The 23,554-nt window shown below is 50.5% G+C and overlaps 1 protein-coding gene across 1 annotated transcript; it reads left to right on the top strand.

Moving 5' to 3' along the window:
- Positions 1-192: 192 nt before the first annotated feature.
- On the top strand, positions 193-22,730 carry LOC8035188 (eukaryotic translation initiation factor 4 gamma 2). Its single transcript, XM_040207420.1, is given in 10 exon segments — positions 193-317; positions 4,718-5,093; positions 5,581-6,409; positions 7,445-7,581; positions 7,583-7,774; positions 8,209-8,553; positions 10,509-10,733; positions 12,599-12,913; positions 13,845-14,147; positions 22,203-22,730. Coding segments are annotated over 10 exon segments (2,916 nt in total). The 5' UTR covers positions 193-207; the 3' UTR covers positions 22,287-22,730.
- The last annotated feature ends 824 nt before the right edge of the window (positions 22,731-23,554 follow it).

Raw genomic sequence — 23,554 nt, 5'->3', positions numbered from 1 at the left:
GTACCAAGTTGCAGCCGTGAATGCTTAGACCGCAATCGTCTCAAAATATAAATGAAACAAAAAGTTCACATGTCCGACTTGTACGAAAGGCCCCACCGACAAAAACGGGTGCTCCGCAACACCTCATGAGCAGCATAGCAAGGCCACAAGGCACACTCACTCGCGCCGACGTCACGTGACCGATCAGCGGCGTTGTCCATCAGGTTTATGACCTCATTGAAGCCGCGGAATCTCGCGAAGGCTCGCGAGAGGGGGCCCGGGGAATTCTGGGAAAGCTCCCTGTGCATAACGCAGTCTGGAACAAAGCGTCGAGCAGGGTGAGTCTCTTGCTCCCGGCACTGTCTTTTAATCTTATTTTTTGTTATTTATTTTGCTTTGGGCAGTTTTTTCGGGAAGTGCGGCTCGTGCAGTATCACTTTTTTACGCGCTGAACACCACCGCGGACCGAGTTCGTCGCGTGCGTCGACCGGTTGCCCCCCCCCAACTTTGGGCTGGATTTTGCACTTCGAAAAATCTTCCCCCGCAAGCCTCGCTGATCGCTGAGGTTAGTCCTAACCACAGCCATATTGGCTACCCGGTTGGACGGTCGGCGAAATTTTTGTCGGGTAGTCTTCGGGGAAGCAAGAACTGTGATTATTTATTTTTCGCTGGTTTCTCATCCTCGGTACGTGTCCGGGCTCCTAGTTGGAGCAACAGAACCCCGTAAGGGCGCTCTCTCGACTCCGGCTTTCGACGTAGGCGTTGGACGGCCGCGGCCGATTGAGCAACCCGTGCCTTTGTCGCGACGAGTTTTCTTTCCGGACCTTTGCCTGTTAATGAAGCAGCTCACGCTTCTGTATAGCGAAGGATTGGAACCAGTTTGAAGCATAGCAACTACCGTTTACATCCCTCAACTCGCCCGGACGCCTCAGTCACAGCGTGCGTGCGTGCGTTTTCTTTGTTAAACCGATAGCTCTCAGTTCGGCATTTTGTCGGGCCCGAAATCTCAGTTCCTGGCCCCCCCGTAAGCGGTCACCGTCCAGATCCAGTCGAAACTAGGGCCGCCTTAGGTCTCACAGCCGACGGAGGCAGCGGTCTAGAAGTTTCCTCAAGTTGGAAGTGACCGGTCGCTGGGCCACGTCTGATGGTCGAATCCCTCAACGACGCTGACCTCTGGGTCTTTATGAATCCCGACTTTTTGGGCGAAAGGCGCTTGGGTCTTCCTGGTTTGGCGGTGGTGTTTCGTGGTAATGAAAGAACTCGTTCTCGTACCTTGCCTCGGCTCGCGGGGGTCAGATCCGGTTTTCTTTGTATGTTAGTTGCATAGTTCCTCCTTTAAAAACTCTCCGGCCTCATTTGCTTTGTAGCGAATTCCATTCATTCCTTCACGACAGGGGGAGGGTAGTCACGACTGACGAGCTTCAAAAATGCCTTCCATCTTCCCGTTAGTTTCTTGTTCAGAATAAATTGCGTAAAACGAGAATCCCCCCAAAAAACTTCAAATTGGTATGCCCCCCCCCCCCCCCCCCCCCCCCGGGCCCCAAGAAAAAACAAAAACAAAGTTGGTGAGCGACAGAAGGCAGCTGACGGTGGTGCGTCGTCGTCGCCGCTTCCGCTATTCCATCGGAGCGAACTTGGCGGAGACTTTGGGCCTCCTTCCCAAACGGGACGACCGTGGCAGGAACCGACCCCCCTCCCCTCCAAACCCAGCCGGATAGCGGCACGGTAGCGGCCTTGAAGCCGTCCTTGCACTTTGGGGCGATAACTGTGGCCTCGGCGGCATAGGCGAGCGCCTGCTCGCTGGGTTAACCGTACTCGCGGTGTCGGGACCGTGCGCTTCACTTCACCGATTTGCGGGGTGAGGGTGTCGCGCCGTTTCGGCTGAATGAGCTCTCGTTGGAATGGTGTCATAAAAACCGGCCTCCGCGGGCTCCTGTTGCTGGGGCTTCGGGCTAGTTTAAAAAAAAAAGTGCAACGAAGTTTTTTTTTTTTTTTTTTTTGCATTTTTGGGTGGAAAGTTCCTTTTTTGTACGGTGCACACCACCATACACACCGGTGTGTTGCTTCAAGACCCTCAGTCTTGTTGTACGCAAATTAGAGGTGTTTAATGGCTACGGATGGATGGCCCTTTTAAACTGGCGGTAGCTTGCACCGCCTAGCCTGACAGATTGCGCCAGTGTTCTCTATAAGCAGTCACCAGTGGGCATAAAGCACTCAGCCTTATTTGCGTGCTAATGTGTGGACCATCTTAAAGGGCTGCAGATCAAGCGTTGCAAAGTAGCGAGATGCCATTCAGAACTGCTTCAATGTGAGACAATTGGCCACCTTTAAGATGTGCTAATGGCAGAGGGCTGTTTTCATGTATTCCAATCGGTATGTTCTTACATGTCTGCATGCTACACTTGCAACAAGCTGTTTAACAGTTGAAGAGGCTATTCACGTCGAGTTGTGGCAGGTCCTGGTGCTATTGTAGACTCCCCGTGTTAGTCCAATTGCCGAATCTATTGTAGTTGGGGTGTCGGTCGCTTCAGACTCCTCAAATGAGGTGTGTTGCAAGTCGGGCTTAACAATCTTGCCCAGGCAGCTGTGGAGTTATGAAGGAAAGCTCTTTCAAGACATTATGTGAGGGGTGGTTGAGGTAATCTCCAATTAGGAGACTTGCACCAGTTGAGAGTGTGATGTGCTTTGGCGAAATGGGCTGCAGGAGCTGGCATTTCAAACATCTGTGTGCTCACTTTCTGATAAAAGTATCCATCTTCCAGGCACTCCTGAGGCGTACAAAACACCTGGATGTAATTCCACGTTGATATTTTTACTTGTTGTTTGCTGTAGAACGGAGCCTTTTCGAATATGAGCTCCCTCTTTGTCCAAGCAGCAGCCTGTTTCCACACACGTAGTGATGATGAAAATAATATATTTTATCCCACGAGGGCTGTTTGTATGGCAAGGGCAGACAGGTTTTATTTCTACTTATCAATGTTTTCACTTTATTACTTTGTTTCAATTAGTACAAGGGCTGTGGTATTAAAACGGTCCATCTGTGCAAGATATGCGAACCATTAATCAGAGTGGGAACCAAGACTAATGCTGTGCTCGTATCTAAGATTAGTGACAGACACCATGTACTCAAATCGGAGTATTGATCGAAGGGACCGAACATGACTTCAGAAACCTTTGCGTATGTTGCGGACACGTAAGAAAACTCTGCGACACAATGATCAGGCTAACTCAAATGCCTGTAACTGTTTGCAACCATTATGAATATGTATTACCTGAGGTGACACCACACAAGCTTAAACGGATGTTTTCCCAATACACAATTGAACTGGTCCCAGCATGATTAAACAGGCAAACTGTTCCACCAGCCTCCAGCTCAAAAACCCTGCGGCAAGGGGAAGTATACAAGAGTTAAGGGTAGCAAGAATCCCACTGATTGAGGGCAGCGAAGCGGTGGTTTTGGCTAGTACAAATATTGCACGACGATATGTGGTTTTCTGCATTGCACCTAAAGTCTTGGGTTAAGCAGGCTCTGTTGGAATCTTTTATGTGGATTTCATTGTAGGATGCCTTTGAAAGTGAGAAGTAGTACTAAACCTAAACGAGTCATTGCTATTTTCGTCACTGGGTGACCGTGTGCGGAGATTGGACTGGCTTGTGAGAGGCAAACCTCGATATATATCGTGAACATTGTGGGATGGTCACGGGTGGTAGTAACCGAAGGGTTCAGCGGTGGTCTCTAATCGGGGGACACCAAGCCTACTCCCACACCCCGCAGATTTCTCTCGAGAACACCGCTACGGGCGGGTCCGAACGTCGGCCGCACAACTGATCGCTTCTCTAAAAAGGAGGAGCACGTACCACAATAGGAGTGGGTCCAAGGGTGTTTATTGGAACACCAAAAGAGAGACTGTCCCAAGACCTCCTCGCAGACAAGGTCAGATCAAAGCCTCGCCCTGTAGACACCGTCCTGAGAGCGCAATCCAGAGTGGGCAAAGGAAGACCTTCGTCACACGTCCAATCTCTATCGCATCTGCGGGAAGAGTCCGTGCGTTCCTGAAATCGGGGACGCGCGTCAACCTCCTCCCCCCGCGGGCGTCGTCCTCACCCAAAACTACTAGGTTCCCGGATGAGCGGGGGGGGAGTTCCCCCTTGAGAGAGTGAGGAGGAGAGCCCCCCAAGCCAGGTGGCCCTCCTACACTTCACGAACAGGTTGGAGCTCACGGCAACCAGGCCGAGCGTTCCGAACCACAGCCGTTACACCGGCCATCGGGGAAGGGCGACCAACCGTCCCCGCAACATTTAGCAACTTCATCCAGAATTGCTGGAGGTGCTAAATGCTGTATTCGGGGACAACCTTCTGTGGTAGTGCAGTTCCATGAGCGCCAATCAAAGCTGTGTGCATGCGCACCTTTCTTTGAGAATGGGTGGCTCCGAGGCAGAGTCGGCAAACGGATCCCAGCCGAGGTTCCCACAGTGTTACGGAGAAGAGAAGGCGTAGCCAAGATTTCGGTTGCATGGCAAAAGATGCCACAATGGTCCAAATTGATTCACAGTCATTTGCTGGGGCGTAGCAGGTGACTTCCTTTGGTTTGGCATGTAAACCCCCCCAAAGTTTTCTTTTTGTTTCTTGTGAAATGCCATGGGTGGATGTTCCCGTGCGTAGGTGGTACTAGCTACCGCCCAATCTAAGGGGCACGGCCCCTTTACCACGCACAAACGCCGTCCCTCCTTTTCCCAGGACGAGGCCCCTGCGAGGAGGAGTGGCAGCAACAACGATCAGGCGAGGAGCAGCAGCAGGGAGCTTTAGAGTGGCGCGGGCGGACCCCCCAGGCGCAACAACGGAAGGACCGAGAGGAGCGGGGGGCGCTTCATCTCAGTGCGGCAGCAGGGACGGCTCAGCGGCCAACGTCTCCCCGTGCGTGCACCGATGGGTTCCCCCAAGCAGTGTCAGGCGAGATGCCCCCCTCAGCCCCGCTGACAAGAATGACGCCATCTTTCGCAAGGTGCGTGCCATCCTCAACAAGCTCACGCCCGAAAAGTTCCACAAGCTGAGGAAGGAGTTGCTCGTCGTCGGCCTCGACTCCACCCAGATCCTCAAGGGAGTCATACTGCTGGTAAGTGGCACTCCCTTTGCCATTGCTCTCATCATATGGTGTTATACTGCTGGCTTGCACCGTTCTTACTCCCTTCTTGTTTCTATAGCTCTGATGGAGTCGTAGTGCTGGTGGCCACCCTTCTTTTAACTCTACCTTTTCCCTGTGCCATTGCTCTGATGGATGCATTTTTTCCTCCTTAATATTTACCATGTATTGGACATAGTGTTTGCCCACAAATGTCAAATCATCCAGCTAGCGTGCCTGTACCTCGTCTGCATTACCTGTCGTTCCGTTTCACATCTTTTTCATCTCAACATTTGCTCCTTCGAAAACACTCAAATAATTCACAGTGACATTAATGGCCAACGAGTCTGAAACTCTGAGAAAGAGTGCCTTTGGGTACTGCAAACTTGTTGCATTTTACGATACTCATCAATGTATCCTGCCAACTACTTTTTGGCTCAGCTTGGATCAGCTCAGCAGTGGTGCTTCCTCCCTCCCCCAGATCTTCGACAAGGCCTTGGATGAACCCAAGTACAGTTGCATGTACGCTTCCCTCTGCCGGGAACTGTGCGAAGAGTCACCCAACTTCGAGCCTCCACCGTCGAGCAGCAGCGGGACCAACGGGGGTGCGCCCCAGACCACCTTCCGGCGCCTGCTGCTGACCAAGTGCCAGGATGAGTTTGAGAACCGGCGGCGTGCCAGCGAGGCCTACGAGAAGCGCCAGGGGCGGCTGTCCCCGGAGGAGCAGGAGCAGCGCCTGGTGGCCAAGCACAAGATGCTGGGCAACATCAAGTTCATCGGGGAGCTGGGCAAGCAGGGCTTGCTCCAGGAGTCCATTCTGCACCAGTGCGTGCAGCAGCTGCTCCTCGGGTCAGGCCGCTGGCAGCAGCAGGACCTGGAGTGCCTCTGCCAGATCCTGGTCACTGTGGGCCGCCGGCTGGACACTGCACGGGCCCGGCCCCTCATGGACCAGTACTTCGAGCGCATGCGGACCCTGTCGCAGGCCCCGGAGCTGCCGTCGCGCATCCGCTTCCTCCTGCGGGACATCCTGGAGCTGCGGGCAAACCGCTGGGTGCCCCGGCGGGGCAACGGGGAGCACGGGCCGCGCACCCTGCAGCAGATCCGGGAGGAGGCGTCGCGGGACCTGGGCATGTACGTGTCCTCCCGGGTGACGGCGCACAAGGGCTCGATGGGCGGCATGGACGACGTGTTTGCTCCCTTGCCCCTGGCCAGCCTGGGCACGGGGCCTGGGGTGATCCCTTCGGGCGGAGACCGCTTCTTCCCCTACTCGGGCCGCGGTGGGAACTCGCGCGCCCCCCTCAACTCCTCCGGTGAGTGCTACGACCCCAGTTGGACTTGCTGTAGGGCCACGGTCGGTTGCTGGGAGAACCGAGGCGAAGCTGCTCCCACAGAGCACCCCACTCTCCACTTGAGCAGAGAGGACGCTGGAGAGGAGGAAAGCCCCAGTCATGTCGAGCAGAGAGCTTTGTGGGAGGGACTTGTACTGCTCTCCTAGCCTGCAACAGACTGTAGTTAGTTGGTGATGCTCAGGAAAGTTGTGAGCAGACGGACATGAAGGAGAGGATGTGGACCAGCCATTGTCAGTGTCCCCTTCCTTGTGTTTCTATTTGCACTTGGAAGTTTCCTGGGCAACTCCAGCCATGCTGTTTGTTTGTAAAGACACCTGTCACTGCTGCCACAGTACCTTAATCTGTAGGTAGCCTAAGTTTCAGTGTGTGCTTTCAGACAAAAGGCATCTAGATCTAGTTGACTGTCCCATGCATAGGCAATGAACTAAGGAATAAGGCACATTGGGCCAGTGCGTCAGCATTGCATATGATGGGGATAAGCAGCTCAGTAAATGCAGACGAAAAAGATAGGACAGGACACTGCTGTCCTGTCGCAGCAGTGTGCTGTCGGGGTTGTCTTCGTCTGAATTTACTGAGCTGTTTGTCCCAATCATGTACACTGGACTTTCCACTTACCAGAGTGAATGCCCAACAGTCCCTTCTTGTCTCGTCTCCGGCGTTCGCTCTGCCAAGTGGAAAGGGTGAAGAGCTTAACAGTAAAAGCTTGTCTGGCCTTTCTTACCCTACGACAGGGTATAGTAGATGAGGCTAGACGGAAGCATTGTTTTGTATGAAGAGGAAATGATCCTAAGAAGCAATTGGCTTTGCATGTTTTCTTCTCAGTTGTCTCTTTAACAAAAGAGGAAACAGTCGAGCAGGCTGCTTCATCAAAGATGCAAAGAAGCGCAAGCCTTATGAAGTCACGCATAGCTGATCTCAAGCTAGCTTGATGCCGCATTTCGCGTGCTGCTCCCTTGCCGCAAGGCCCCCAACGAACGCTTTGTCCTGGCTCTGCAGGCTTCCTCGGAGGCGGCGGCGGTAGTAACTTCTACAACGGCCGCATCGGCCAGCAACAGCAACAACAGCAGACGCAACAGCAGTTTGGCCGCAACAGCCAGCAGGGGCAGGGAGGCCCCCGTGGCGGGGAGCACCTGCCCCCCCCGCTTCCTCAAGAAACAGACGTCGGGCAGCGCGGACGAGATCTCCCTGCGCCCGGCCCAAAACTCGATGGTGCTCAAGCCCAAGACCCCACTGAGCTTCTCCAAGGGGGCTCCAACCTCGGGAGTGGGCAACGTGGGAGGGCCGGCTTTGGGTCCCCACCCACTGGCCAAGCAGGCCCTGAAAGAAGTGAGCTTCCGTCTTAGGTTCCTTCCGGGGCTCTTCTTTTGGAAGGAGGAGGGTAAACCATTGGCACTTGCGGTCTTTACCTCGTCATGTTGCACAAGAAACCCCTCCCTCCCCCTCTTAAGTTTCATTTGTTCGCAATCCTTGCATTCTATTGTCTCGTTTAGCAAGTGGAGCGTTGGATGTTCATTTGCACAGGCTAGAGTTAAATACATCACGTTTATACTTTGGAAGGATCTCTGAAACTTCTCAGTTTCGCAATCTTAGAGCCATCATTCAAACATTCGATTGAAAATGTTGCTGGATTCGGACGTGACCAAGTTTGGTAGTGTTCAGATGTCATTGAGTTTCGTATAGTGATTGAGTTTGAGTGATTTTCACACAGGAGAAGGGTCTTTCTCACCTCCGTCTTGCGGCAATCTCTCGTCGCACTGCAGGCACCGATAGTGATCAAGCAAGTGGTGCAAGACAAGAACCGGGCCAACCGCATAGCCCAGGAGCGGGAGAAGGTGGTGACCCGCGAGGAGGTGCTCTCCCAGGTGGACGAGCTGCTGAACACGCTGCGGGCCGGCGGGGACGGCCAGCAGCCGCCCTCCTCGGCCAACAACCCCGAGGAGGCCGGCAAGGCCTTCGAGGCCCTCAAGATACCCCGCAAGTTCCTGGCGGACGCACTGGCTCACGTCATGCTGGCCACCCTGGACAAGCCGGAGGCAGAGCTGCTGCCGCAGCTGGCCCTGGCCTACAAGAAGGACGGGGGCCCCGCCTACCTGGAGGCGCTCCAGGCAAGTGGCTCCCGACGGCTGGGCTGTCCTGGGTCTGGCGTTGCATGAGGCCTGTAGGCTGCGACGGGTTAAGAATGCTGCAGTTCCGGCGTGAGCTTTCTATTTTTGATATCGCAACAGCACACGCACGGCCAGTGTCAAGCAATGAGCGCGGACAGTTATTACCTATGAAACACACATTAGTTTTTCTCCCTACGCAACAGTAATTGCAAAAAATTAAAAAAAAAAAAAGCGGTGTTTTTTTTTTTTTTTTTTCTTCTTCTTAATTTGTGGCCAGAAGCCATGAACCAATTGTATGCCACCAGTGTTTATCACATCCAGGGGCGGGGGTTGGCAAGGCACAGGACATTCGCAGAGTTGCAGACATTATTAGGGTTTCGCTTTTGTTGTCATTGAAGCGATTGGGCACGAACCGCTACCTGAATGCATGTTGAGCCGTTGATTATCGCCAGCCAAAATCAAGTGCTCGCAGAATGCTCAAGCTCAGTCTGCGAGCCGCATTGAAATATTGTCTTTGGCACACTACGTATCGTCACAAGGGGTCACTGCGACCAAACTTTAATTTCTGAAAATCTGAAGTGGGGGAATCAAACCAAAGCATTCCACTGCAGACGAAACATATTTCAAGAACACCTCGGCTTGTTAACAGTTCAGCCGGCTGTAGCTGTAGCATTGCAATACTCTATGCGCTCATTAATTCGCAATTTAGCCGGAATGTACAACGGTGAACAGCGCACGGTGCGCCCGGCTCCGGGGGAGGGGTGGCGGCACTTTTTGTAAGAGCCACTCTGGAGCACAGCCTCACTCCCCATGGCTTCTTTTTGCAGTCGGAAGATCCACTTTCGATCATGCTGGAATGCTATGTTTTTTTTTTGTATTGACATGTGTGATCCGGACAGTTTAGGCTTTCGGTGCTCGTATATGGCCATTTTTCATCCAGAAGCAAGCAACAACTGTGCTGCTGTATGCAAGTTCGAAAAGGGTCTATTGCCCGGGATGGCCCGTAAGGTCTGTTGCAGTTCATCATAAGGGTGAATGTGCAATCGTTGACAGAACAGCGGGGAGAGTCTTCAGAACACTTGGCCCCTAGAATTCACTCCGTGCTCTCTGCCATACTTTTGCTGCACACGTGACTATAGACCGACACACTGTTTACAGACAAGCCCGCGTTTGCCCACAACCAAATTTGGAATGAGTAAAGCGCATGCGCAGTGTCGTCGACAGCGCTACCGCAGGTGCGTGACGTAAGGGCTACGTGTTGGTCTATAGGTGCACGAGACAAAGAACCACTGTCCAAGATAGGACACTCGCACTGGGGGGGGAGGGAAACAGCCAGAGCTCCCTCCTGCTGTTCGTATCTTGTGGGGACCATACCGCGAAATCCTGCAGGAATGCCCACCCAAAATGAAGAGGTGAAGGGGGGAAAACGTCAGGCTATCTTTGGGGGTGAGACAGCAAAACATCTTCAAGAAGTGGTGATAAACACCGGGGCACCCGCCACAAACCACGGAAACACGTACAGCAGATCACGGTCACTGAAAATTTGCGTTTCACGCTGCGATAAACGCGTGGAAACCTGCTACAAACTTGCGTGCCACAGGAACAGTTATCGTGAGTACAGGTCGGGGACATAAAATCTGGAGCCCGCTACGAACTGCCGCGTCTCGAGAGCCGATACCGCGTGCGCAGATCGCGTACAAAAGAGAGAGAACCCGCTACAAACTTACATTACTTGCACTTGTCGGCAAATCTTGCAATCGATGCGATTCCCGTGGGACATTGCGTCATGTTGGAAGGGAATCAGTGGGCTTGCTACGTTTCTGAAGTTTTACGTTATCAACGTTTAGCCAGAAAAACGGGATGGACGTTCATTCGGAATTTTACGGTACTGTCCGCCGAGAAAGAACGCAATTTGCTCGGAGATTGCTGAAGCCCCCATTGTCGGATCTCTGCAGGAGGTGTTTGGGCGCATGGCGGCGCTGGAGGTGGAGATGCCGCTGGTGAAGAGCATGGTGGCGGGCCACGTGGCGCGTGGCGTTGCCCGGGGCCTGGTGTCGCTCTCGGAGCTGGCCGGGGCCCTGCCCAACGGCCAGCACTACCCGCTCTTCTTGCTGGTGCTGCAGCAGCTGTCCCGCACCCAGGGCCGCGTCTGGCTCACCCAGGGACTCGCAGCCGCCAAGGTGGGTGGACGCCAGACACATGCACTTCGCTAGTAATACGGTTGCTGTAACCTAATTTGCTTTTTGAGTGATTTGCTACATTGTGACCTCTGACTGAAAGTGATTAGAGTAGAAATTTTATTACTTATTGTTCTCAGTATCTTCCCCTTTCAAATTTCAATTAAGATTGATTGAGCACGGGCCTGATTGCACTTCTGCTAACTCGTAAAAACTTTGTGCAGCAGTAATTCTAGCCATGATGTAACTTCTTCTGAAGCATAATTATCTTAAATTAATTAGCATAAAGTGCGGTATGAATGCCCACCCATTTTGAAGGGAGTGAAAAATATTGGCTAGGTGATCTTTAGGAATAAGGCAGCGAAGGTTTATCGAATGACAGATAAGCACCGCAGCACATGCCAGCCATCGACCACACGACACGGGAACTGTACCGCACGTCGCGGACACGACAAATTCGCGGTTCTCAGTGTGATAACATGTGGGAACTTGCTACGAACTCCCGTGTCACGGGAACTAATGCAGTAGATTGCAGACTGAGCAGATTTGTGTTCTGCGGTGTGATAAACGGGCAAGAATTCGCCGCAAACTGCCATTTAACGGGAACTGATATGGCGGACAGGGCCATTTCAAGTTTTACGTTGTGATGAGCGTGTGGGAACCTGCTGTGAACTCTCCCACGCCACGGGAAATAATATTGCACGCTCAGATCGCGGCACATTGTGGTTTCACGATACGATAAACACATATGAACCTGCTACAAACTAGCTTGTAACATATACCGCAGATCACGCGATTGATGTGAATCCTGTCGGATATCGCATGGCGTTCAACTGCAATCGGGGCAGTGTTTTGGAATTTTTGGCCTTAGGGACATTTAGCCAGAAGAATGGGATGGGCGATATCTTCGGGCAGTTCAATCAAACGAGATTTTGCGGTATATTTTCGGAGTAACTCGTACGTCGACTTCGAAAGCTCGTCGAAGTGACGACGGGAAGCTGTTCGTCATAGCCGCAGTCTTGGGGTACTTGTTCCGTGAAACCTGCATTCAGTATCGCGTGTTCTATCATTGTGTTCTTGCACGCCCAAGACGTGGCCAGACTTCTGGGCCCAGTTTAAAAGTGCCAATTAACTTGCACCCACACCCTTCCTTAGCTATTGGGTCATCAACCTTGTCAATCTTGAAGAATCCCCTCCTACATTGGATGGCGGCCGAAGAACTCCTCCCAGTTTTAGGATTAATGCATTAAAGCAGTACAGGATACTAAGGGTCTTTTAAACAATAATGCACACACTAGGGTGTATTTGGCTCGTAGCTATGAATCATTAGTTGGCTCGGATCGTTTCAAGTAGTGCATAAACTGAAAAAAATACATACTTTAAGGCCGACGTACAGCCTCGGTTTTCTGCAGGGAAGATAATCCTCTTGTTGCTCCTTTCTCCCAATCTGCAAGGGGGAGCCAAGTTGGAGCGAGGTAAAAAGTGGAGAGGATATAGGAAAGGAGGTGACGGGTAAAAGTGGAAAGCGCGAAGTGTTTGTCGGGCCTTTAAAGGCATGGGCAACCCATGAGGGTGCTTTAAGTAACTCCTGGCTTCCTAGGAATCCACTTTGAGAACCCATGTTATGCGGAGCGCAAGTTTGTCTGCTTCTTTTGCAGGGGTTGTAGTGATGTCCAAATTGAAGGAGTGGGTAGACCTCAAAGCAAGCTGCCTTGAGGTCTACCCAGTATCCTTCAAACGGAGCCAATCAAAGCTCGGCGTTTTGTGGCCACAACCCCTGCAAGAGAAGTGGACAAACTTGCGCTTCTGACACTGTACTGGGTGAAAATTGTTTTTCGTGCTCGACACCTTGCCGTTTGGCCGTGCAGGTTGACCTGGAGTCCGTGCTGCCGGAGGGCAACCGGGGCCCCGAGCGGCTGGCGGAGGTGCTGGAGGACCGTGGCCTGGGCTTCCTGCTGCCCCGACTGCAGGGGGACATGTGGCGGCAGCTCAAAGCAGACCCCAGCCCCAACGCCCTGTACCGTTGGCTCAGGGAGTCCCTGGAGCCCCAGCAACAGGCCCAGCCGTCCTTTGTGCACGCCCTGGTCACCTGCCTGCTCAGGCACATCACCGGGGAGACCACCCTGCCTGGACTGGTTACCAATTCGGACGCGACCAACAACACCGACAACAGCAACAATGGGGTGCGTGAGAAAGGGACAGGCGGCCATAGTTTATGAACGCGGAATGCGTTGTAGGCTGGAGCACGACGCTTTACCCTCACTGCACACCGATCAAGGTTTCACAGAACGTTGTGATGTTACACACAAAGCTTGTCCCCATCCCAGTAGCACCAAGAACAACTTAACCAACAATAGTAACAATGGGGTGTGTGGGCTTCTGGTGACAGCAGTGTCTGCACCAGAAGCACCGATGCATCGGGGCACTTTGTGTTGCTGAAGAAACACTTGGAGGGTGTCTTTGCTGGCGTTAGATATGCCTTTCGCGTAAATAATGAACGCTTTGTTTAGTCCGGGGGTTGGAAGCTTCTATTGAGGGAACAAAATGAGCAGATTTTGGTACCTCTCCAGTTTTTGTTTTTGGTGCAAACTTCAAATCCAATCAAACCTTAGTGAATGGCTAAAAAAAAAAAACAAAGCTGCTTGCTTAGAATTGTTTTTCATGCTTCACATTGTTTCTGCACCCTTTGCCTGTGCCTCTCCAGTGTCCCAAACCCGTCGTGTTGTTTTCCAGTGTCTTGTGCAGCCGTCAGCACTGCTAATCCATCTTGCGCCACCGTTCATTGTGCAGCCGTCAGTGCAGCTAACTCGTCCTTTGTGCCTCCTTCTATTGTGCAGCCATCGGTGCAGCTAACGTTACCTTTTTGCCTCTCTGTCTGCAGCTATCGGTGCAGCTATCTTGTTTTCTGTGCAGCCGTTAGTGCGGCTGACCAGTCCTTATTTTGCCTCTATTGTCCAGCTAACCAGTCTATTGTGGAGCCGTCGGTGCGGCTCTCCCGTCCTTTGTGCCTCTATTGTCCAGCTAACCAGTCTATTGTGGAGCCGTCAGTGCAGCTCGCCCGTCCTTTGTGCCTCTCTCGTGGGTGCAACTAACCCGTCCTCTTCTGTCATGCAGCCCGCGGTGCAGCTCTCGGCCGCCAACCAGGTGCCCGAGCGGGCCCAGCTGGACAAGGAGCGGGAGCTGGCGGGCCGCTTCCAGCCCCTGCTGCGTGCCTTCCTCGGGGAGCGGCCCTCCCTGCAGCTGGCGGCCTTGTACGCCCTGCAGACCTTCTGCCACTCCCTGGGCTTCCCCAAGGGCATGCTGCTGCGCTGGTTTGTACTGCTCTACGACCTGGAGGTGGTCGAGGAGGAGGCCTTCCTCAAGTGGAAGGAGGACGTAAATGATGACTACCCTGCCAAGGGGAAGGCGCTCTTCCAGGTGAGCATATTTTCATCTTTCTATGGTCGCTGAACATTGTTAGTGGACTCCTCTTAAACGGAACTTGAAGGGACAAGAAAATTTGTTACATTTATCCGAAGTTTCATTTAAGCAAAGTACACAAAATTTGTGAATTATTACTTTATTTCAAAAGCTTCAATTGTAGATAACATGGTTGACTAAACAAAACAAGGTTATTGGCCTCTTGTTAAGTTTTAAAGTATATAATGTTGACATTGGGAGGCTGGAGAAAAACGGTGCACATCTCCTAAAGCATCAAACACAGCTAATGTTGCTAAAAACAAAACAAAAAACAAATGAGTTTGTATGGCATTGTTTAAGCACTTTTCTCACAAACTCAATGACAGTTTGTTAACCATTGTACAAGCACTTCTTCACAAAGTAGGAGTGCATTGCTAAGAGGCTGGGCAGAAACTCTGTGGAACTGTGATGTTCAAAGTAGCACTGCAACAATGTGACCGCATCTCTCGCCGCGCAGCCTGGCACTGAAATGGGCTCAGGATTGCACCCCATGTCGTCATCACTTGAAGGTCTTCAACTCGAACTAAGCTAATCAGTTCATCAAATCTTTCCTCACGGCATGTTGGAATGTTTGCATCCAGCGTTTCATGGTCCTCTCGCGTGAAAGAAGTGGATTGGATAACCTTACTGACGAGGGTGTCGGCCTCAGCAGCCAGCGGCTACAGACATCTCTATCAACAACCGCACTATCTCCTTAAACAGTCTTAAAGACAAGACTATGCCGCTTTTTGAAACGACTCGGCCAATCGTCGCTTACCCCGAAGTTCTCGATCCCCATTTGAGAGAAAATCTCTCGGGTATTCTCCTCCAAAAGGGGTCTGTTGATTGGCAAATTGGCGCTGCGTGCATGCTTGAACCAGAGTAGAAGCTCATCCTCAATTTCACTGTACACCGTCGTCCGCATACGGTCAGTCGTGAAGCTCCCAAGCTCGACGGCGTCTTCAATCTTTCCTTTGTTCTTCAATATCCTCGACAGCATGGACTTGGGGATCCCAAATTTCTTGGTGATTTCAGTCTCTGTTAAGTTGGTTGCGATCAGGTTCAAAAGTTGGTTGCGAAACTGCGTTAGGCTGTCGTTTTTTGGCGGTTTCCATTGCGGATCTACGATTAGCACAATTGGATATGGCGACGTCGTTACGTGGGAACATCTGCTATCGTTGGATTGGCTAGGCTATGGTGGCTTGGCTATTCCTCTTTTTCATAGTTGTCAGACTGCCACGGCAATTTCTTGCGTTAGTTTTCGTTCAGTTTAGTTTCACTTAACCGAAGTAAGAAAAAAAGTGTTCCGATTAGCCGGACATTTTTATCATTAAACACGCAAGAGACCAACCAGAGGTGTCTACGTAGTTTTGTGTATGCATATTTTTCGTTTAATAGGGGTCCACTGTATGGGCGTAGGTGTGCTAAGCAGCTGCAAGAGAACGCTACGCGTTTGACCACACAAATGCAAGTGTGCAAATCGGTCATGCTTCAAAACCGGATTCCTTGAAGCGGCTACGGTGAAGTGCCATCTGGACGCCGTGCTTTTGAAACCCAGATGTTTCATGGGGTAAACTAGGGGTAGCGGGGACAGCAGTCACCCAAACTGGCGATTTGAACGGTGGGAGGCACTTTCGTGAGGGAGGGGGTTAAGTGCCTAGAAGCAACGCCTGCGGACTGTTGTGCAACGGAGTCGATCTCGTCGTGTTGCCGACGGCCAACTTTGGAACAACTCGATTGGGGCACTGCCGCGGGAGCCTGCTTGGGAGAACTGGCTCTGGCCCATTAAGGAACGGAGGATATGGTACAATCGTACCATGCTGCAGTTTCCTCTCCAACTGCCCAATTTTGAGAGTGCACCAAAGAACTAGAAAAAGAAGCAAAAGTCTTGCCTCTGTCGGCAAGGCAAAGTTTAGCCGACACTCCCATCTCAAGACAGATTATGTACAGCCGATTAGCCAACTAAGAAACTAACTAAAGAACTGGGTTGACTGACCAGCAGGGCGTGGTGCTGCAATTGCATCTGGCTCGCCGTTACTCACTTGCGGTGGATACGAGGGGTCCTTGTTTCGAGGAAGCTTTTCGCAACCGAGCTATTCTAGTTGCATTGCTGGCAGCTTAAGGAATGCAGGGCATATTTTGCATTGCTTCATGTTTTGTTCTACGGCATTCTCACCTGCAAACATTGCAATCCAGTTAGTCATCTGCGGAGAGACTATAGAGATGCCCGGGACCCGCTGCGCCCCGCGTTTCTCGAGCTCTTGGCGATTCTAGTGCGATGATGATCTTGGAGAGGAACCTCGTGGAAGTGTTGAAGTGAAGCCACCTGGACTGTATCTCGCTTTAGGCGCAAGCGTAGCACGAGCTACAGGGGCGAGCTTCGGTTTTTCGCATCCCTGCCAAGCACGCATGCTTGCGAAGTGCAAATGCCTGGGGCATTGCGGTCGCGCCTAGCGAGGACATTTCTGGGAGGTCGTCGCTAAAGTGACAGACGCTCGGACTTGCCCAAGTGCTGCCATCCTTTGATCGTGCTGTGCGCACTATTATTGGAGTGCCGTCATTGCTGCGATGCTTTTCCCGTTTTGGCTTGAGTGCATCCTGTCGCTCGTGTCCTTTCTAGCACTTGCGTAGTCTATGAAATCCATGCGGCACTTTTCTTTGGTCGTCTTATTACGGCAACGCCACCAGCGTTGAACTTCGTGCCACGTCGTCGCGTTGATTGAACGTAGGTCTAGTGTCTGTTCTGTGTTCTCGCACTGTTGCGACGCGATTGCTTTGGGGTTTGGGTGCATGGGCCTTCCTTGTCTGTGCCGCTCAGAACGGCATGCGGCATTCCACTAAGAAACTTGGCCTTGAGGAGGCTAGATCTCGTGGCAGAGTGTCAGCCTCCACCTCGGGCTTCTTGAAGGTTTCTTTACAAGTCTAGTTTCTTTCTACCAGCTTCGGGTACCTTTGTGTCTTGTTTGGTGCGGGAAATGCCATACGGCGCTTGCAGACAGGATACCCTCCCCTCATCTGGCAAACTATTTCATGCTTCGGTACTGCCGGCTGCCCACAATAATACGCATTTGGGGAACTGGCGGTAGTGCTGCCAATTCCTCGAGTTGCCAGAAAGCAGATTTTGTTTTGTAAGCAGGCAAAGCCCTTTACAGTGGAACCTCGATATCGTCAAGTCTGTTTCGGGACAAATCTTTGGTATATCAGTATCTTGATATCTTCTCTAGGTCAGCACCTCAAGTGCCTGTTCCAGAAGGCGTACTTCTACTTGCTTTTACTATGTCTATGTCTTTGTTTTAGTCTATGGCAAAAGCTGTGTATACATATCTTGCTGTACGTAGGTTTTAACATCAGAAAATTGGTCTGTTAGGGTCTGACGTCTCCACTGTGAGCCTATTTGACCAGTGCAGCACGATCAATTAACCTTGCGATTCTTATTGTGTTTAATGTAGTAGCGATTACACAGTGGCCTGGTGGTGCAATGTCTCCACATGTAAACCGACAAGGATTGAACCCAGTATTTGTGGTTTGTGCAGTGTAAGCTTTTTCTCCGTATGCAGGGGTAGTCCAGTTGTGCCATTTTGATAAATTCCCGCTTGTTTGCACCTTGCTGCGCCCAAAGGGAAAAATTGTGTCAAGGCGACCAAATCTGCAAACAAATTGGTTTGTGGGAGAGTTTTCGTTTTCTTCTAGCAACTGTGGGAGTCTAGCGGGTGTTTGGCGATCACAATAAAAATCTAGGTTTGCGGCTCCGCGGCATTGTTTCACACCAATTTTACCGACATTCCTAGCACAACTCAATTTTAAGTCTTAGTTGGATTTTGAAGCACACAACTGAAGATTAACAAGCGCAAGTAATTCTTTTTTTTTTTCTGCGTGACACCGTTTCATAGCAATGTGCTCGCATACATTGTTCCCATTTAGTCAGCATGCACAGTTGGGACTGCTTGGTTACAAAGTGTTGCCTTTTCTGGTGTCAAATGATGTGATCTTGATCGTACTACAGTAAAACCTTGTTATAACGAAATTGAAAGAGCGGCCGTAATTATTTCGTTATAACCATTAGTTTGTTATAGCCAATGTCCATTTCTTCCCACTATTAGCAAGCAAGGGGAATTAAAATTCCTTTGTTATATCCATTAGTTTGTTATATCTCATTTTGTTATAACGGGGTTTTACTGTACTCGTTAAATTGTCTGCTCATTAGGGAACCCAGAATAATTTTATTGATTAAACTTTTGTCTACTAACTTGGGAGTTTTGGGCAACTAGATCGCTATCGCAACAGAGGAAAGGCAAGCAAATCAGACATTGAATGTTTCCACAGTGAGAGATCGTCGGTAAGTGTTGTCGTAAATAAGATATACCAGACAAAGGCATGTTGTCTTTGGAAGTTATGAGGTTCAGGCAATGCTGATATTCGTGCCACCTGAGAAGACTTGTATAGTGCCAATTTACCTCTGTTAGCTAGAGAGGGTTAAATTGGCACTCTACATCGACTATGGTGATTGCGCACTTATATCAATCCCATTTGTCTATGGAAAAAACAAAAAAAAAACATGAGTTTCACAAGTTTATTGCACAGCTTCACAGCAGTCGAAGGGCAATTTGGCTAACACAGTACAACTGCTAACTTTGGGTTCTTAATGGGCATCATGCAGTTGATTACATTAATGCATTCTGGCGTCACTGATAGGCAACTGCACAGCATTTCTCCCAACTTATGCATCTGCTGCTCCGAAATTCAATTTTCCTGATAAAAAGGTGCACCAAATAGAGATTTTCCAAACTGAAAACTTATTGCACCACCCCGGCAGATATATGCTTGGAGCTTTCATGGTCAAGTGTAGCTTGTCAGTAGTGAAGAATCAAAACTAAAGCATTCCACCGCTGACGAAGACGAATCAGCTGCACTATTCGCCTTTCCTGATCAGCACATTGGCAGCGAGACATTTTCTTTATTCATTAGATAAGATCTCTGGTCGGTGAAAGGTTAAGAGTGCAGGGAAACTCCTCCCCCTCTTTCCCCTTTAACAGAGCAAATGCTGGAGAGGTCTCTTCCTTTCTAGCATTCGCTCTTCCAAAGTGGAAAGATGTGGGAGGTTTCCCTAGACTCTTTTAACCTGTCACTAACTATAGATACAAGAAACAATGTGATGCAAAAGGCAACATTGCAATGGGCTACAACCTTGCTGTTGCCCAGCGCATGCACTGCTGCCTGCCTCCCATAAAGTAAAGATGTGGTGGCATGATGCAACTACCAAATGCTTGCCGGGATCCGTAGATCGGCAATAGTTACGATAGGAAGAAGACCTGAGTGGGGAAACTCGTGTGGTAGCTTTGCTCTGTTGCAGACTGTTTTAGTTAACAGGCTCCAGAATGACACTAAGCGGGGGAAATACGGCACCCCGTAACTTACGACACCCGCTGGGGTGTCGTAAGCTACACAGTGAGAGGTGACTCTGCTCTGGTACCCCTAAAGTCACCGGATCCTGGGAAAGTAACGCCAAGCTCCGCGTGTGGTCACCATCTTGGTCCATGAAATGAGCAATTTCTCCTTGACCCCTCCATTCTTGGTGAGCCTATCTAGATTCGCTGGTGACGGGTAGCTTTATTGAGTCGTTTTTTGTATACAGAGATTTTGCTAACCACACACCGGCGAAACAGGCGTACATGTTCGTACCACCACGTTCGTACCGGTGCTTGGAGGCACTGAAAAACAAGTTTAGTGTCTTGAAATGTGCAAGAAGAACAATATAATTGTAAGAGATCCATGGAGATGGGCCTGATTAATAAGTTGATCGCATACGAAGTGCCAACGACTCTTATATTGAAGAGGAACTCTTCCAGTACGATGATGCTCCATGGTGATCTTGGCGCGACTGGTTTAGAACGACCCCCTGAAAGCTTCGAAGATTTAAATGGACCAAGATGGCGATTTCCATGGCAACGTAGGCCGATTAGCCAATCGCCTTGTGAGGTTTTGGTCGTCTGTATGTTAGTATCGGTTTGTGTCCGGCTAGCAGGTAGGGAAGGCAATTGCGCTACTTTCCCAGGATCCAGTGACTTTGGGTATCCCTAAAGAGTGGCAGTTGACCCGGTGCTTAATGAGAAGTTGATTACTTGAAAGGAGCAGTTTAGTTTTCTGTTCATCATTCCTGGTCAAACTGAAGGGTGCCGGCAAACTTTCTCTTTCCTTTCTTCATGGACAATTGTGGTGCCTTCGTTGGTGCAGTATGTTCCTAGATGACTTCATTTTAGTTATCTTTTAAGTGAAATAACGACGTTTAACCCTTTGCGGACATGTGTCGGGTCAGGCTCGACATCGGAGAAACACGCTTCCGGTCAGGAGTCGGGCGCCGCCCAACACGCTTCCTTGAGTCCTTCGCTCTTTTTGCTGGATTGGTGGCGCCATCTTTTGGAAAATACTTCAATCACATCACTCTTGAAAGGGTTTGAGTTTCTTCTCATAGAGGGCAGGATTAGTCATAAGAAAGACATGTTCTATGTCGCATGTTTTTTTTTTTTTGTTTTTTTTTTTTTGCGGACTGGAGGAGAGCGCAAATTTCAATTTCGCTGGCACGACGGTTATAGCCACGTTCCAGCCACGCTAGTTTTATGTAACTCTGTGTGATGTAATGTAAAGTGACTGTGTTTTCAGTGAAGAGGCGACCTCTGTGACTTGAGTGAAAGTAGCGATGAATATGAAACAACTGCGCAAGACAGGGGCCGCTCGGCCACAAACATCGTTCCGGAGTTTGTAGACAATCTCCTGGACTTTCCTGTCCTTACGTTCAGTGTGAGACGTTACCTTTGTTCGCCGAAATAATTTTACTTTTTCGGGGCCCATGCGTCTAATGTAGTTCCTGACCGGAATGACCATTAAGTTGGTCAGAGTATCTGACTGCAAAGGGTTAAGCAGTGGCTCAGCTATGTCCCTTTTGTGCATTTAGCCGCCTCAGCGGCTCCGAGGCGAGAGCGCCGGCCTACGGATCCCCAGGTGGCGGGTTCGAATCCCGACCGAGGTGCCCGCAATATGACGGAGGCTTATTGCGGAGAAGGCGCCGTGTAACCGAGCTTTCGGTTGCACGTCAAAAGATCCCCAGGCGGTCGAAATTAATCCTCAGTCCTCCGCTGGGGCGTGCCAGATGCCCGTCGTAGGTTTGGCACGTAAAACCCCCAAATTTGATTTGCCTTTTGTGCATTTGGGTTAACTCCAGAACTTTCCCAAAGGGTGTTTTGATTTGTGTCAAGGAGGAAAAGCAAGCTTTCCAGGCATTGGCAATGTGTGCTCACCTTTTACGTCGCTGTTGTGGAATGCCGCCTGCAGACAATAGGACGCGACACGTCCACTCGCTACTTTTTTGGCATGGCGTCACTTGACTTGTCCCCGCCTTGTACGGAAACTGATGTAATTTTGCATCGCTTACTCGCATCAAATTGTTGTGCTTTTTACCACCTTTGGAAGGTCGGTGGAAGACTTGTTTGACAGAGGTAATTTAATTCATGATGACCAATCACGTAAAAGCTGTACATGCTTCACTGAGTCGCTTGTGTAACTGTGTTTCCATTCTTTTTCCCGACATAGCTGTCTGTTGCCCTCAGAAATTTCCAATTGCATGCCAAAATCCTATGCATGGCACCTCTCTGGCTTAGTGCTTTAAGTTTTTGAAGCAACACATATTAGAAGACAACCAATATCTGCCAATTAAAAAATTATAGGAGTAGCAGGGCGTGTTGTGCAAGCTACTGAAAAAACTTCTAAAACTCCCTTTACAAAAAAAAAAAAAATTGTTTTGTGGTAGGGGTGTTGAAAGGTGCAGCGCTACTTGCCTTGGACAGGGTATCCTAGAAATGGCATACTAATGCGTATCAATATCAACGGTTATTTTAGTTTTACCATTGGGTCTCCGTGTTTGGTTTTTGTGTATAGTACGCCATAGACCTATGCACTTGCTTGTGGGATCAAGCTGAATAAAGCGTTATTTAATATCATGGTAGATTCCTTGTCCTGAGTGTGTGGCCCGCCTACTCCCAGGTAAACCAGTGGCTGACCTGGCTGGAAGAGGCTGAGGAAGAAGAGGAGGAGGAGGAAGATTGCTCTGACGAAGGGGACAACTGACGGATGCGACCAGGCCCAATAAACGAAACGGGCGCGTCCCGCTCTCCCGCAGCCAGCGCTCTCTCGCGGCGGGGCTGAGAAAATTCTGAACGCAGCTCTGGTCTCGCTCTCTTTCAATCTCTAGTTCCGATCCCTGGATTGATTTTTTTTTTTTATTCCTTCTCCTCCGGGTCCGGTGTTTCTCTTCCTAACACCCTCTTCTCTTTCTCTCTCGGGCAGCGAGGGTCTGCCACTTTTTTAAGGATAAGGTCGCGGATCTTTAAAGCCGTGCCTGAGAGCTTTTTTAAACTGGATTGCGTCGGATTTTTTTTTTTTTTTAATGAGCTGATACGAACTGGATGGAGATTTGGCTGGTGGCTTTTCCTGCTTGAGGAAAGCGTCGCCGACCTAAATAAATAAAAATAAAAAGATTATAATAAAACGGCTTTTCTTTTTTTCTACTAATCTGGATGGTGTTTGTTTCGTTTTTGTCCTGGTACGGTTTTGTTAGCCCAAAACCAAGTACCCCGCGTCCGTAGGGCGGGGCCCTGCCTCAATTACCAGTGTTACCAGCCACGAGCTTGGTAGTTCCCGGGGATTCGCCCAGTATGTGAGCGGTTCAGGGTGGACGATCCGTACTCTGATGAACACTGACCCTCTAGTACGAGGTCAGCTTCCAAAGGTTCTAATGGGTCGTGCGCGAATAGCGGGCACTTGTCGCTTTAGATTAAATTGCCCTCGCCTCAGCGCCGTTGCTCCGGCCAGCGCTCGTAGGGAAAGGGGCTCTCCGCGCATGCGCGTTGCCAGACGGCATAACGCCTCCGTTGCACTTGGCTGCGACTCCTGGACGCTGCTTTCCGCCGCATCCGCGATGCCTTCCACCATGGACGTAGCGATCCAGGTAAGGCCTAGCGGGGATCCCTAATAGCAAGACCGGACTCCCCATGTTTCCGGTTGCGTGTCTGAGATTGAATTATCCGGGTTTTCTCGAGGAGGTGGCAGGAAAATGCGTTCGCGCGTTGCTGGTTGTCTGCCGCGAGACGATGGCGTCGGGAGGAGCGACCAGCGGATCGATACGACTCTTCCGCATCCTGCGCTGCTGCTCCTCCTCCTCCTCTAAGACTTTTTTTTTTTTTTTTTTAATTTGTAGATGTGCTTGGAGGGAGCTTGTGTAGAGTTGGGAAGTAGGGAAAGAGGCCGCGGCTATTTCCGGGTTGCGATGGCGTGCGTCTGGTGACGTACTAGCTCTGTGTCGCAGGTGAGGCTAGCTGCTGATCCTCTTTTGGGGA

The sequence above is a fragment of the Ixodes scapularis genome, unplaced genomic scaffold (genome assembly GCF_016920785.2).
Source record: "Ixodes scapularis isolate PalLabHiFi unplaced genomic scaffold, ASM1692078v2 PGA_scaffold49__6_contigs__length_1374808, whole genome shotgun sequence".
In the NCBI taxonomy this organism is placed as follows: Eukaryota; Metazoa; Arthropoda; class Arachnida; order Ixodida; family Ixodidae; genus Ixodes; species Ixodes scapularis.
Note: the sequence above shows the minus strand (reverse complement) of the source record. Positions and strands in the feature narration are given on the sequence as shown.